Source organism: Magnolia sinica, chromosome 10, assembly GCF_029962835.1.
Source record: "Magnolia sinica isolate HGM2019 chromosome 10, MsV1, whole genome shotgun sequence".
In the NCBI taxonomy this organism is placed as follows: domain Eukaryota; kingdom Viridiplantae; phylum Streptophyta; class Magnoliopsida; order Magnoliales; family Magnoliaceae; genus Magnolia; species Magnolia sinica.
The window spans coordinates 81,097,065-81,111,662 of NC_080582.1; the positions used below are offsets into that span (position 1 = coordinate 81,097,065).

General features: G+C 43.8%; 1 protein-coding gene across 1 annotated transcript in view; it reads right to left on the minus strand.

The window, feature by feature from the left end:
- LOC131217134 (ADP-ribosylation factor 1-like) overlaps positions 1-14,598 on the minus strand; it is a 33,345-nt gene that overhangs the window by 11,434 nt on the left and 7,313 nt on the right. The window contains exon 4 of the mRNA XM_058211909.1: positions 10,365-10,383. Within this exon, the coding sequence (XP_058067892.1) occupies positions 10,365-10,383 (19 nt within the window). The remainder of the gene's footprint in view (positions 1-10,364; positions 10,384-14,598) is intronic.

The window sequence follows — 14,598 nt, forward strand, 5'->3', positions numbered from 1 at the left end:
TCATTAAATAAAAAGAAACTATGATCTAATGGATGTAGGGACATCCAATTAGCATGGATGTAGGGACATCCAATTAGCATAGGGTATAGTCTATTTCAAAATAGAAAACCTAATACAACATAGGGTGAAAATTAGGGTTTGGGTAATTTGGGAAAGTAGAAAAATTGGGAATTTTAGGTTTAGGGTTAGGGTTTGGATTGTGGATGGGTATGGGTATGGGAAGGTAGGGTTTGGGAGAAGAAGAAAATATGTGATGGGGAGAATGAAGAACCTGAAGAAAATACCTAGATGAGGAAGAAAAGAGAAGATGGTGTGGGAATAGATGGAGACCTCACACCTCCGTTGATGAAGATTAGCTTCGCACCAATCTTTCTTCCAAATCATATGGAAGTATCTTCAAATCGCATGAAGATGGGAGAAAAAAGCAAGAGTTTTTCTCTCTTTTTTAATCACGAAATTCAATGACAGAAAGGTCACACGCTCTCCTCTTTTTATAGATCCAAGAAGTTTCAAAAATTATAAAAAGCCTCCTATCTTGTGAACTTTAACGAAAATAGCCCCAATCTAACTAAAATCAACTAAAACACTCATAATATGTCCAAATATAAAATAATCAAAAACTAAATCCTAAAATATGATAAAGTCTGAAACTGATGTGGACGATCAACGATCAATGGCGCGATCATGCGATCCATGCGATCCAATGGCCTGATCATCGCGTCACTTTGATCCAACGGTCTGGATCACTCCATAAAGCAGCCCGTGTGCATATTCCCAGTGTGGGGTCTTCCAAATGCTCGTACATGCACATGAGGTCTTCAAAACAATCACGGGTACTCGCCTAGCAATAGGGAAATCGGCGCAGCCCGCCTCCTTTAATACGTACACAAGGGTGTACGTGACGTGATGTCTTCATCAATCACATTTTGAAAGAAAATGATGAACTCCTAGCATAGCTAGATCCTCACCATCTAAGACTAATCCTAATTAACTGGGAGTCAAATACATGAATCCAGTTCGAACATTCCACTCTAGCAAGGGCCAAACCTTCAGTTAAACCATAGGTCATCAAGTCTTTTCTTACTACCTCCATCCACAAACTTTTGGAAGCATTCAACTTGTACCAACTCACTCCTAACCACCAAGGTTCTAGGTCTCCGTTGCACATGAACAAACCATCTAAGTCTACTTTTAAACCTCGTTACATGCCAACTTTGATCCCTCAACCTTAAGGTTGAGTGGCAAAGCTCCCTACTATTAGGAAAGCTCGAGGTTAGCCATCTAAGTATACTTTCCCTCATCTTATCGCCTATTGGTGCTACTCCCAAGTTCCCTGGAATGCATTCATTTCTAATTCTCCCACCATAGCTAAAGAAAAGTTTAATTCAACAGCAATAGCTAGGAGAATGTGCAAAGTGATGGTGTGGGAATAGTGAGCTGGAAGTGTTAGTTCATTATCATCCTCATCACCATAGCCTTGTCCTAGCCATATGGAGCCAGCTCTATTTCTCATTATTGTTTTCTAAAAAGTCTTACTACCTACCAGGCATCAACCTACCATTACCCAAGCTGGGACTTGGCTACCAGCTATTATAATTAAAACTAAAAGATGACGGTAGCTTGGCTTTGATGGCCCAACACTGGCAAGTAAATGTAATTGAGACACAAGTGATATGGAACCAAGCTCTTTATGGATCTCCCCATATTTACAAACTTACAATTACCAGGAAGCTCTCTGACCTTGCAGATACCTACATTTCTTGCTTCCTGTTTTGATGCAGGACAATTAACCACTTGCTCTAAAAGCTCGAACTGATAGAGCATGGAGAATTAATCCCTTTATCTCATAGCCCAGGCCCCACATCCCATGGATTAGGACCTCGGCCAAATCCCCCTCGTGGGCCCCATTTCACATGGGTTCCTCTTCACACGAGCCACCCGCCTCACATGGGCCACCCACCCCGAGTGTGTCCCTGCATCCCACAGGCTACCCCACTCGAGCCCGGTGTGAAAATGCCCCTGCATATTAATCATCCCGGTGAGGAGTCTCGAACACAAGACCTCCCGCTTTGATACCACTTTGATGTAGGACAATTAACCACTTGCTCTAAAAGCTTGAACTGATAGAGCATGGTGAATTAATCTCTTTATCTCATAGCCCAGGCCCCACATCCCATGGGTTAGGACCTCAGCCAAACCCCACGAGGGCCTTATTTCACATGGGTTCCACTTCACACGAGTCACCCGCCTCACACGAGCCGCCCACCCCGAGTGCGTCCCTGCATCCCACAGGCTACCCCACTCGAACCCTATGTGAAAATGCCCATGCGTGATGTTTCCATCATTCGTTGTCGTATTTGCAAAACTACAACACCAAAGCTGTAAAATGAGGTCTCGGTTTCATAAATACGAATTATATACTTGGAAGTCCCAAGTTTTCACTTCTTCATTTGTGACATTAAACAATATCTCCTGCTTTTGCTACACATGAGCATTCCTTTTAGTGTTACACAATTGCATTTGTGTCAAACACAAGAGCATGGAACCTAATTATTCAAAACTACCATGTAGAATGCTTGTTATCATTTTCTGCAATCTGACATGAAGTAGATATAGACATGGCAAGTCTATTAAAATAAACAATGATAAAAACAAGTGGGTGGTCATTCACAATAATCTAAAGATTAAAGATATCTGATGTGTTGACTAGCCAATAATGTGCACAGGCAGTGAAACATTAAGTGAAAGTAATCACCACCAGCTGCTAAGTGCCCATTTGGACATCCTTCCTCAAAAGGGGTTTCCAAAAGAGGGGTATTCAACAAAATGGGTTTTGCCGAGTTGCCTTCTTTTAGCACCTTTTTTTTTTTTAAAAGTAACGAAGAAAATATATTAAAATGAAAAGAAAGCACACAAAGAGGACTGCTGAGATAGCAGCCAGGCAGCAAACTAAGCACCTAAAAAAGCTAGATCATAGTCTTTAAGACCCAAAACATTAAACACCCATTCAAACATCAACTTTTTGGCAAAGGATCCCACGTCTTTAGCTGGAGACTGAGCGTCACTGAAACATCTATCATTCCTTTCCTTCCAGACAGCCCACCAAATTGCAATAATAGCCATTCTCCATATTCTTGTTTGCACTTTACCAAGCTTATATCCCTGCCAGGCTGCTAGGAAGGAGGCTGCCGAATTAGGGATACACCCAACTATATTAAATCCAGGCCAGAAGTCCCACCAAATCTGGGATATGAAAGGGCAATGAACGAAGAGATGATCGACAGTCTCCTCACTACGCATACAACAGAGGCATATATTAACGATCTGCATCCCACGTTTTCTGAGGTTATCGATTGTGAGGATCCTGTTCATAGCTGCGAGCCAACCAAAGCAAATATATTTTGGGGGGGCTGGATATTTCCAGATAAAAGGGCAGACTTGCACAGAAGCGGAAGGAGAGGAGGCTAGAACCGAATATAAGGATTTAACTGAAAAGTTTCCGGACTTTTGACGCAGCCACATCAGTTTATCTGGAGAGGAGTGATCCAGATTCACTGAAGAGAGAGTATGGAGCAGTTCCACGTATTCGTCGGCCTCATGATCTTGAAGATTCCTGTGACAATTAATTTCCCAGACCCTGCTAGTTCCCCCTTGAGAGTAATGCGCTGCAATAGAACCCTCTTTGTTAGCTGCTATACGAAAAATTGTCGGAAATTTAGTTTTCAGGGTACCATCTCCCAGCCACTGATCCTCCCAAAATCTGATAGACGACCCATTACCCGGAGCAAAGCCTATATTAGAAATAACTGCTGATTTATGACAATGAATACCTTTCCACACGTAAGAGGCCCTGTATATAAAAGTGTACTTGGTCCACCAACCACCTGGAGACTGACCATATTTACCCTTGACAAGGATATTCCACAAAGCTTCAGGTTCATTGCCCACAAGCCAAACCCACTTACCCAACAGCGCAGCATTCATGAGTTTGAGGTTTTTGATGTTTGCCCCCCCATTCTTAAAGTGGCTGCAAACTTCTGTCCAGTCCATAAGATGAAATTTCTTATGGTTATCCTTGCCGCACCAAAGGAAATTACGTCTAAGCGCATCGATGTGTTTCAAAATGAAAGACGGACATCTGTACAAGGACATGACGTAGAGCGGGAGATTGGACAACGCGGCCTTAATAAGAGTGATCCTGCCTCCAATCGAAAGATAGCGGCATTGCCAGGTGGCTAGTTTCTTATGGATTTTGGCAATAATTTTGTCCCACATCTCAATCAGGGGCGGGCCCAGAGCAAGGGGGAGACCAACAAATGTTGTTGGGAAGGACCCGGATGAGCAACCCAAAATTTCTTCAAAAACAGAGAGCTCCTGGTCCAAAACATTGACTCCATAAAGTTTTGATTTGGACAAATTGATTTTCACACCTGATACCGCCTCAAAACATCTTAGGGTCGTATGGAGATTGTTAACAGATTCTTCATCTGCCCCAATCATGATCAACGTATCATCAGCAAATTGAATGTGGGAGATGGGGGAAAGCGCATCCGAGATCGAGATACCTCTGAACAGCCAAGCGTTCTGCCCACTAAGAATCATCTGCGACAAAGCCTCACTGATCAGAAGAAACAAGAGGGGAGAGAGGGGGTCACCTTGGCATAAACCTCTCGAACCTTGGAAGAAACCTTTCGGAGTACCATTAAGCAGGATGGAGAAATGCGCCGACTTAACACAGGACCCAATCCATCTTCGCCATTTAGCCCCAAAGCCCATACGAATGAGCATATATTGCAGAAATTTCCAGTCTACATGGTCATAAGCCTTTTCAATGTCCAATTTGTAAAAGATAGTCTTCGAACCTAATCTATGACAGAAGTGCAAACATTCGTTGGCGATTAGCGCTCCATCAATAATTTGTCTCCCTTTGATGAATGCATTTTGATGATAGGAAATTAGACCTCCCATTACTGTTGAGAGACGGGGAGACAAGATTCTTGCCAAAATTTTATAAGGGCCACCAATTAGACTGATAGGCCTGTAGTCTGAAAGCGAGGAGGCGCCAGGAGCTTTAGGAATCATAGATATGAAAGAAGCACCGAAACTTCTCGATAGAATCCCCCTTTCGTGGAACTCGTCAAGAAAGGCCATGAAGTCATCTTGAAGGATTTCCCAGAACACCTGGAAGAAAAACATGGTGAACCCATCCGGGCTAGGAGATTTCTCTCCCGACAAAGCAGAAATCGCAGCTTTGGTTTCCTCGACAGAAAATGGGGCCTCCAATGAGTCAGCCTCTGACCTTTGGACGGCAGAAAAAGCGATACCGTCTAAGCGGGGACAAGGCCACCCATCAGACGAGAGAACGGAACTAAAATGGTCGATAGTACAAGTCACAATCTCCTTTTTGTCATCAATCTGTCTTCCATCCACCGTGATGACCCGGATAGCTTTACTACGAGCTCTCATGTTGGCTATATTGTGAAAATATTTGGTATTTCTATCTCCTTCTTTCAACCACTTCACTCTGGACTTAGCCTTCCAATTAATTTCGTCTTCCAAGGATCTATAAGACAGCGTCTGGATGATCTGGATCCGTCTGACCAAAGACTCGAGCAGGATGTCCTCATCAAAATGAGACACATCGATCTGCTGAAGCTCAGCCAAGAGGGACGCAGTTTCCTTCTCTCTTTTCTTGAGATCATTCACCTTCCAATCCTTTATTTTCTCTTTAAGGCGTCTCAACTTACACATTAGACGGTGACCAGCATAGCCATCAACCTGAAAAGAGTGCCACCATTCCTCTATTTTTTCTTTGAATCCTTCAACTCTGAGCCACGCCGGGTAAAATTTAAAAGGTTTAGGACCCCAGTTAACTTTGTCCATAGAGAGCATGATCGGACAATGATCGGAGGTTGTTCTAGGGAGCGTAATGCAGGAGCATTTTCACACTGGGCTCGTGTGGGGTCGCTTGTGGGATGCAGGGGCACACTCGGGGTGGGTGCAGCCCACGGAGGAGGTCTCGTGTTCGAGACTCCTCACCAGGGGTGATTAATGTGCATTTCACACCGGGCTCGAGTGGGGTAGCCCGTGGGATGCGGGGACACACTCGGGGTGGGCGGCCCATGTGATTTGGGGCTCACGAAGGGGGTTCATCCGAGGTCCTAACCCATGAGATATGGGGCCTGGGCTATGAGATAAATGGATTAATTCGCCATACTCTAATAGTTCGAGCTTTTAGAGCAAGTGGTTCATTGTCCTGCATCAAATTGGTATCAGAGCGGGAGGTCTCAGGTTCGAGACTCCTCACCGGGGGTGATTAATGCAGGAGCATTTTCACACTGGGCTCGTGTGGGGTCGCTTGTGGGATGCAAGGGCACACTCGGGGTGGGTGCGGCCCATGGAGGAGGTCTCGTGTTCGAGACTCCTCACCAAGGGTGATTAATGTGCATTTTACACCGGGCTCGAGTGGGGTAGCCCGTGGGATGCGGGGACACACTCGGGGTGGGCGGCCCATGTGATTTGGGGCTCACGAAGGGGGGTCGTCCGAGGTCCTAACCCATGAGATGTGGGGCCTGGGCTATGAGATAAATGGATTAATTCGCCATACTCTAATAGTTCGAGCTTTTAGAGCAAGTGGTTAATTGTCCTGCATCAGAGCGCGACCTGGTGAACCGAAGGAAATGCCTCAAGCCATTCAGAGGAAATGAGAAATCTATCCAGTCGCGACTGAATGGGGCTTCTACGGCAATTAGACCACGTGAATGAGGCGCCTGACATAGGAAGATCAATCAACTCCTGCGCTTGGATCCAGTCAGAGAATTGGTGCATGGCAACCGAAGCTCTCCTGAGACGAGAGTGTTCTTCCGAAAAACGGACTACGTTGAAATCTCCAACAATAATGCACGGACCTGGGAAAGACTGACGGGCCGAAGTCAGTTCATTCCAAAAGGAAGACCTGAGGGCATCATCGTTAGGACCATAAACAGTGATAATTTTACAACTAAAGGAAGATAACTTATCTTGCAACGTGACTGAGACAGAGTAGTTTCCCGTAGCAGAGGAAAGCAAAGCCCATCTGGAGCATTTCCAGGCAACCAGAATACCACCCGACGACCCAGCAGCATCCATAGTAACTCGCTGAATATCATTGGCTCTCCATAACGACGCCATCAGCCTATTGGAGAAACAAGGGACTTTGGTTTCCTGAAGGCATACAACTTCCGGATTCTTTCTACTGATGGAATCCTTGATCAACCCACTCTTTTGCTTGGAACCCACCCCCCTAACATTCTAGGAGATAACATTCATTGGGGAACCAAGCTGCCCCGTGCCCCCTTGCGCCCTCGACGACCCACCGAAGAGGACGGTAATTCTGGAGTCGATTGAAGACGATAAAGTTCCCTGTTGGTCGAACGCTTAACTGCTTTGGATGGGGTTCTGGGAAGAGGAAGGGGTCTACCCCGGTTTTCAATGAATTGAAATAGGCTAATATAATCTTCGGGCCTATTTCCGAATGACAAGCCCAGGGATCTTCCAACATGTCCGACCGCACCGCGGATCCATTTCTTCTCCTGTATTTCTTCAAAAACTTCGTCCCGACTTTTCCCTTCAAGATAGATCACCGACTGAGAGGATGAAAGGCAGTTTTCCTACTGCAGCATAGGGTGATTAGGGTAAGCCTACAAAGGTTCGGCTTCTAACACTTCGCTGGGAGCACCTTCCTGGAACAGAGTCAGAGGACCCATATCAAACCAATCCCTATTGGGATTTGAGGAATCGGGTTCAGATACTGGACTAGACTGTTGAGTATCAGAAACCAAACTTCCGGAGTCGTCCCTAGCTGAAGATACCTCTCCCATTTTCTCTGGGGGGGGCCTAAATGGTAGGGAGGGAGGAAAGGGCGGGAATATGGTATGGGGTTGGGTTAGCGGGTATGACGTCTGAAAATTGAATCGGGCCCCATCTACGTGGAAATAAGTTAAAACGGTTCGAACCCGAACCCGAAACGATAGACCCGAAGTCGAGAACCGTCGAAGACCACGGACGAGAAGCGAGCTCCTCCACGTGTGTGGCTAGGATGGGGACAGAGGCAATGATAGGCGTCTCATGCGTAGGAACAGCTGGCACACCTCCCTCATTAATGCTAAAGGATGGGCTGCATATACGTGTCTTCTCCGGAGACAACAGCAGCGAAGGCCGGTACACTTTCCGAGATTTGGAAGACAGAGTAGAGCCACGTGTCTTCATCTCCATCGCGGGCGATCCCTTGACGGCGACGCAAAAAATATCTTTTGCCAACGGAGGAGCTGAAGCGGCTGAGAGACTGCCACCTATCTCGGCCGGACTGCTACTGAAGGGACATTGATGGGCAAGCGCTCCCATTCCCGCCTCCTGCACATTCGGTAGTCCATGGGAGAACGGCTGAAGAGCTCCTTCTTCAACAACCCTCTCTACCGCAGGGGAAGGACTCACCGATAGTCTGTAACTCCAAATTTCGCCCCAACGAGGATGGGCAGCACCTGGAATTTCTTGCTGAACCGGAAGAAGGATAGTACGGTTATCGAACTTGACCTTAATTGCTTCAAGCAGAGGGAAGCCTTTCTTCCTCCTGATCCTGGCTCTGATAACTCCCAATTCGGTTCCGAGTTTCGTCTTGGAATCCATTTCCAGCAGAAAACCCAGAGATGAGGTTGCAGCTATTAAGAACTCATCATACCAACATTCCAAGGGAATGTCCCATATAAGGACCCATAGGTTTTCTTTACCAAAAATGGAGAATTCCTCCCATGACAATATTTTGACCACCGGACTTGACGCAGACAAAAGCTTCTCCGTCGAAACTTTCTCTGGGTGAATGCTGGCCCCCGACCTGACCCAGAGAGCACTATACCCCAGGGGTTTAAAGTCCGACAATCCAAACTGAGCACCAGTACAGTGAAGGATCCATTGACGAACCATCACTATAGAAGCTCCCTCTCTAGTAATGAGAACTACAGACTTAGCTAGGTCAGCACTGTTTTTCAGAAACATATCGTGATCAACAACGACAGTAGCATCCGAAAATGCAACAGAAGAGTTATTCTGGGAAGAAGAGCTCCCGTTGTCGCCATTATCTAACGATCCCCCCCCTTATCGAGCGATAGCAGTGCAGGAATAGCAGGGGCGCCAAGGAGCAAGGCTTCTTTAAAGGATTGTGGAACTGTCGTTTTGGGTTGGTCTGAAACAGGACGATAGACCGCCCTAGATTTATGAATAGGACCTCGTTTGGGAAGTCCCTGGAAAGATGATAAGGACTCAGGACCATATTGCGCTCTTTGCACGAGGATCTTCTTACCCCCGAAGCTCATTCCATGAATCATACTAACTGCTCTAGCGAGCTCTGCCTCACTTCCCATCCGAACAAGGGCAAATCCTCGATAATCTCCAGTATCTTTGTCCCTGGGCATGACAACATCCATAACAGCTCCCGCTCTTCCAAAGATTCTTTCAAGATTGAGAGGATACCACCCAGGAGGATATCCTAAAACAAAAAGAGTAGGATAAGAGAAGTATTTACTTCGCCCCGTAGGTACCTGATTCCTCGGCTTTCTTCTAGACTGGACTTTCCCTCATTCGCCCTCTTCCTCTTCTCTAGGGAGGTTGATATTTGCCTGAGCTATGACTTTCCTTTTTCCTCTACTGGCAGTTTTTTCTTTTAGCACCTATTTTGTCGACGAGGACACAAGGTGGGGTTTTTTAAATTGCATCCAAACACAAAATCAACAGCTGTTTGGATCAAAAGGGGTTTCCAAAAGAGGGGTTTTCAACACAATGGGTTTTGCCTAGTCACTGTTTTAGCACCTATTTTGTCGAGCAGGAGACGAGACGGGGTTTTGAAAAATGCATCCAAATGCAAAACATCAACAGCCGTTTGGATCAAAACAGCATTTCAGCGTCAAACACCCATTCAGAGGGTGCGTCCAAAAGGGCCCTAAAATGGTTTCTCATAACATCAAAAGGAAATTCGTTATTACATTCTCACACAAAAGACTGGTTTTCACATTTCTAAGTACTGCCTCAAATGCTCTCTGCAAGTTCATTATAAGACATGAAATGCACCATGTAAGAATGAGCAGCTATCATTCTGCATCAGAAGGCGCAACTACGCGGTAATGACCCTGTCCAGTACAGCCTTATCTGAATGTTTACCACAGGTTCATTTAATATACCATGATGAAATGAAATGAAAATTTTCAAGTTAGTACATGACTTAACAGGAAAAATTGTAACATATCACCCTGACATTGCATGATCAAACTTAGACTACATAATGAGCTATACATGCTAGGCTTTAATTCTTAAGAAGAAATGGCAACTAACATTACCTGATGCTCGTCTGACCACCTGTTTCACCAAACCATAAATATAATGTCAAAACTAAATATTGAAAAAAAAAAAAATCGAAATGCAGAAGGGAAAAAAAAAAAAACATAAACATTCATCACATATTTTTAAAAGTAATAACATAAAGGCTTAAAGATAACTACATGGATTCATGCACTTCATACTTTCCCCTTCTCGATAGAAATCATAGTTCAAAAACTCGAAAACTCAACACAACTCAATGTCCAGTCAGATTGGGTTGACTTGTAGACTCAATCAAGTCTTCACATGACTCAATTCGATGTTTAATAGAAATTAATAAACTATTAGTGGTACTAATAAACATTTATTCCAGTAAAAGAGAGAAAATGTCTTAATTTACTCAGCAACTACAAGTTTGATGCACTAGTTATAGGTGATATTTCTCTCAGAAAAGGTAAAGGTTCAATTCTAAGTCACCACCTTTTTGAAGTTTTCTAAAAAAAAATGTTTTGATGGGCGAGTGACTCGGCTCGAGTCATCACAAGTCACATCGAGATGACCGAGCCGGCAAGTCTACTCAGGCAAGTCACATGGAAGAGAGAGTTCCTCATTGACTTGGCTTGAAATCTCACAAAATCGAGTTGACTCGACTGGGTTTCAAGTGGAGACGGCAATTTTTCAGAACTATGGGAGAAACAACTTAAAATGCATCATTCAATGATACAGAAACAATCAATGAAAGCACTGATTTAAGGACAGCTCAGCCAATAAACCCATTGTTAAAAAATGTCATTGGCATCGTCATCATCTACGCCTGATCCCAACTAACTGGGGTTGGCTACATGAATCCCATTCTGCTGTTCCACTCTTATCAAGGGTGGAGTTCATTGATAAATGTAACTATACTATTTTAACATATCATTGTAATTTCCATGATGGTCCACAACAGTCACAACTTACAGCAAAGGCATGAAATGCCATGGCAATGAACCTAACAGATTCATGGCTCATATCTTTATTTGTATGAGTCTATCTGGAACCTGAGGGTAGTCAAATAGCTATGAAGCTTCACAAGAGGATCTATTCATCAATTCCAGTGAGCAAAAAGAAATTAAAACTCAAATACTATTCACACTAGATTCTAAAACCCTAAGTATGTGACGCAGGCCAAACCAAGGTGTGCCACGGAATACAACTCAAGCAGTCAAACAGGTGGATGTGAATTATGAAAAACTTGGTGGGATATCATAAAGACTACATGGAACATGTTTGGATAATGTGGGTGCCTTGAAAGGAATGTAAAGTATTGATAAAAGGAATAGAAAAAGGGAAGTATCCAAAAGGGTGATGTGGAAAGGAAGTAGATAAGGAAGAGAGGCTGCCAGGATAAAACAGAGAAAAACGGAGGAAAAACTATGACTTGGAAATGTGATAAAACAGACGTTGCCAGCTTAGAAAAGTCCAGGGAATGGTTCAGACCTTTTAGGAAAAGCTTACAGAATATGCAACCAAGCTTCAAAAGGAGGGCAGATTAGTTAAGTGGGTTAACTCATTGATTGAAATCAACCCGTTGATTGTAATCAACTTATGTAATGGACTATTAGATAGTGCTTGATCGTAATCAACCTATGTAATGGTCGATTAGATAGTGCTTGATCGTAATCAACCTATGTAATGGTCTATTATATTGCCCCTGTGAGAGTTTTGTGCTCTCATTGCCAGTCCAAAGCCCGGATAAAGGAGGGGGGTTGCGTCAGGTTGGTAGCCAGTGTCAAACTTATGCCATTACTTCCATCATGAATCCAAACAATACGGCATTCCAAAGTAAGAAAAGACTTGTGACTTATGGTCTAACTGAAGTTATGGCCCTTGATAGAGTGAAATGGCAGAACGGGATTCAAGTAGCCGACCCCAATTAGTTAGGTTAAGGCTTAGATGATGATGATTAATGAGTGGGTTATTACTTCAGCAACCAAATGCTGGAATTTCTTGATAGCAACAAGGTGCAATAGCAAACTAAATTTTGAAATGAATTGGCAATCTTTAATGAATCAGCATGTATGTAAGATTGGAGTTAGGGGCTGTTTTTTTTTCCATTTACCCTTGTAAATGGTGGCAAGTAATTATTATTTAACTAAGGAATTCATGCCAGCCGCCCCTAGGATGTTGATAGCTACAATCGGTTGATTTGTTTTGAGTTGAAGAGGAAAAACTAAAATCGATTCTTCATAAGATTGAGAAGATCTGTAGAGACTTCCTTTGGAATGGTAGCCCTGATAACCATAAATTCCACCTTCTCAAATGGTCTAAGGTCTACAAGCCCTATTCTGAAGGGGCTGCAGGGATTCGAGTCCTTTCTGACATCAACTCTACCTTGTTGGACAAGTGGATCTGGAGATTTGACTCCAAAAGAAGAAGATGGTGGAGGGAGACCATTGTTGCTAAGTATGGTCTTCAAAAGGATGGCTGGTTCACCAAACCTTCCTCTCTGTAAAAGGCTTCCTCCATCTGCAAAGCTATCTCTTCCCTTAAATCCCCTATTTCAAATGGGTTCCCTTCGCTCTTGGTAAAGGGGACCATATTAGTTTCTGGATCGATCAATGGATTTCTTCCTTCCCTCTTCAATTGCTTTTCCATAATCTTGTTGATATTGCTACTAATCTTTCATGCTCAGTTGTTGCCTATTTCTTTGATGTTGGCTTGGGGGATCAATGTCGGCACCTGAGCTACAAGACTTCCTTCACCTTCTAAAGCTCCTCGAAGGAATTAGGCCAAATCCGGATGAGGAAGGTTCCTTATGCCGGTCGCTATCTCCCTCGGGAAGTTTCTCCTCCAAATCACTATTCAAGCACCTACATGGTCCAGCTCCCTCTTCGACTCAATCCTTCCCTTCATCTAGTCTTATGTTGTGCCGCCAAAAATCGTGGTCTCTATTCAAGCACCTACGTGATCCAGCTCCCTCTTCAACTCAATCATTCCCTTCCTTCATCTAGTCTTATGTTGTGCTGCCAAAAATCGCAGCTTTCTCTTGGCTTCTCGCGATTCTTCCTAATGTGCGTCTCCTTTGCCTCCTCGAAGCGGAGACAATTAGTCATCTATTTATTAAGTGCCCTTTTGCTAAGGAGATATGGCACTCTATTCTTGGCAAATTCAGCAGAATTGGTTTCTCATTTTTTCCCCTTCCTTCATCCAGTCTTATGTTGTGCCGCCAAAAATCACGGCTTTCTCTTGGCTTCTCGCGATTCTTCCTAGTGCGCATCTCCTCTGCCTCCTCGAAGCGAAGACAATTAGTCATCTATTTATCTAGTGCCTTTTGCTAGGAGATATGGTGCTTTATTCATGGCAGATTCAGCAGAATTGGTTCTCATTTTTTTTAAAATGATGATGATGCATCATTAAAGAAGGCCTACACTAAAGAATACATATAAACAAAAAGTAATCGAAACTATGAACCAAACTAGAAAGAAAGCTTGAATCTTCCCTTATACCCAATCTTCTACATTGAAAAATGCCCTTTTGATAACTTATGATGCTCCTCTCTTTTTGTTTCTAAAACAACACTCATTTCTTTCTCACCAAAGGGCACATAGAATCGCTAACAGGCTTAATCTCCACCTCTTTTTCCCTGAATTGACCTCGGAAACACCCATAGGACTACGAAAGATTGAAGAAAATGATCCCACACTTCCCTTGCAAAAGAGCAATGGCAAAAGAGCAATGAAGAAATAGGTGATCCATTGATTGCACATCTCTGAAACACATTAAGCAAATGTTTGGAAGAATCATCTTCCTCTTGCAAAGATTGTCAACCGTTAGCACTTTATTCCTCCCCACTAGCCATCCGAAAGCCACTACCTTCAAAGGAGAATCGTAACACCATAGATATGCCGTTGGAGCTACCCCATCATATTCATCTCTATCACTCAGAAGATCATTGAGTGACCTAACTGAGAAAGAATTGCCCTTCGCTTTTAACCACGTGATGGAATCTGCATCTGTTAACACTGGAGAAACCTTTGCTAATAGTTGCAAAAGATTAACCGAATCTTCGATCTCCTCATCTGCCAAATTCCTTCTAAAATTAGGAGCCCAAATAACCTCTTCGCCCCTTACTGAAAAACAACTGCTCAACTTCACTCCTTCCCTTACTAACCCTGCTAGTGATGGAAACATGTCACTGAGCTTCTCTTCTCCCACCCACCTATCTTCTCAAAATCTAATTCTATTACCAACCCCCAAATTAAAGCCTATACC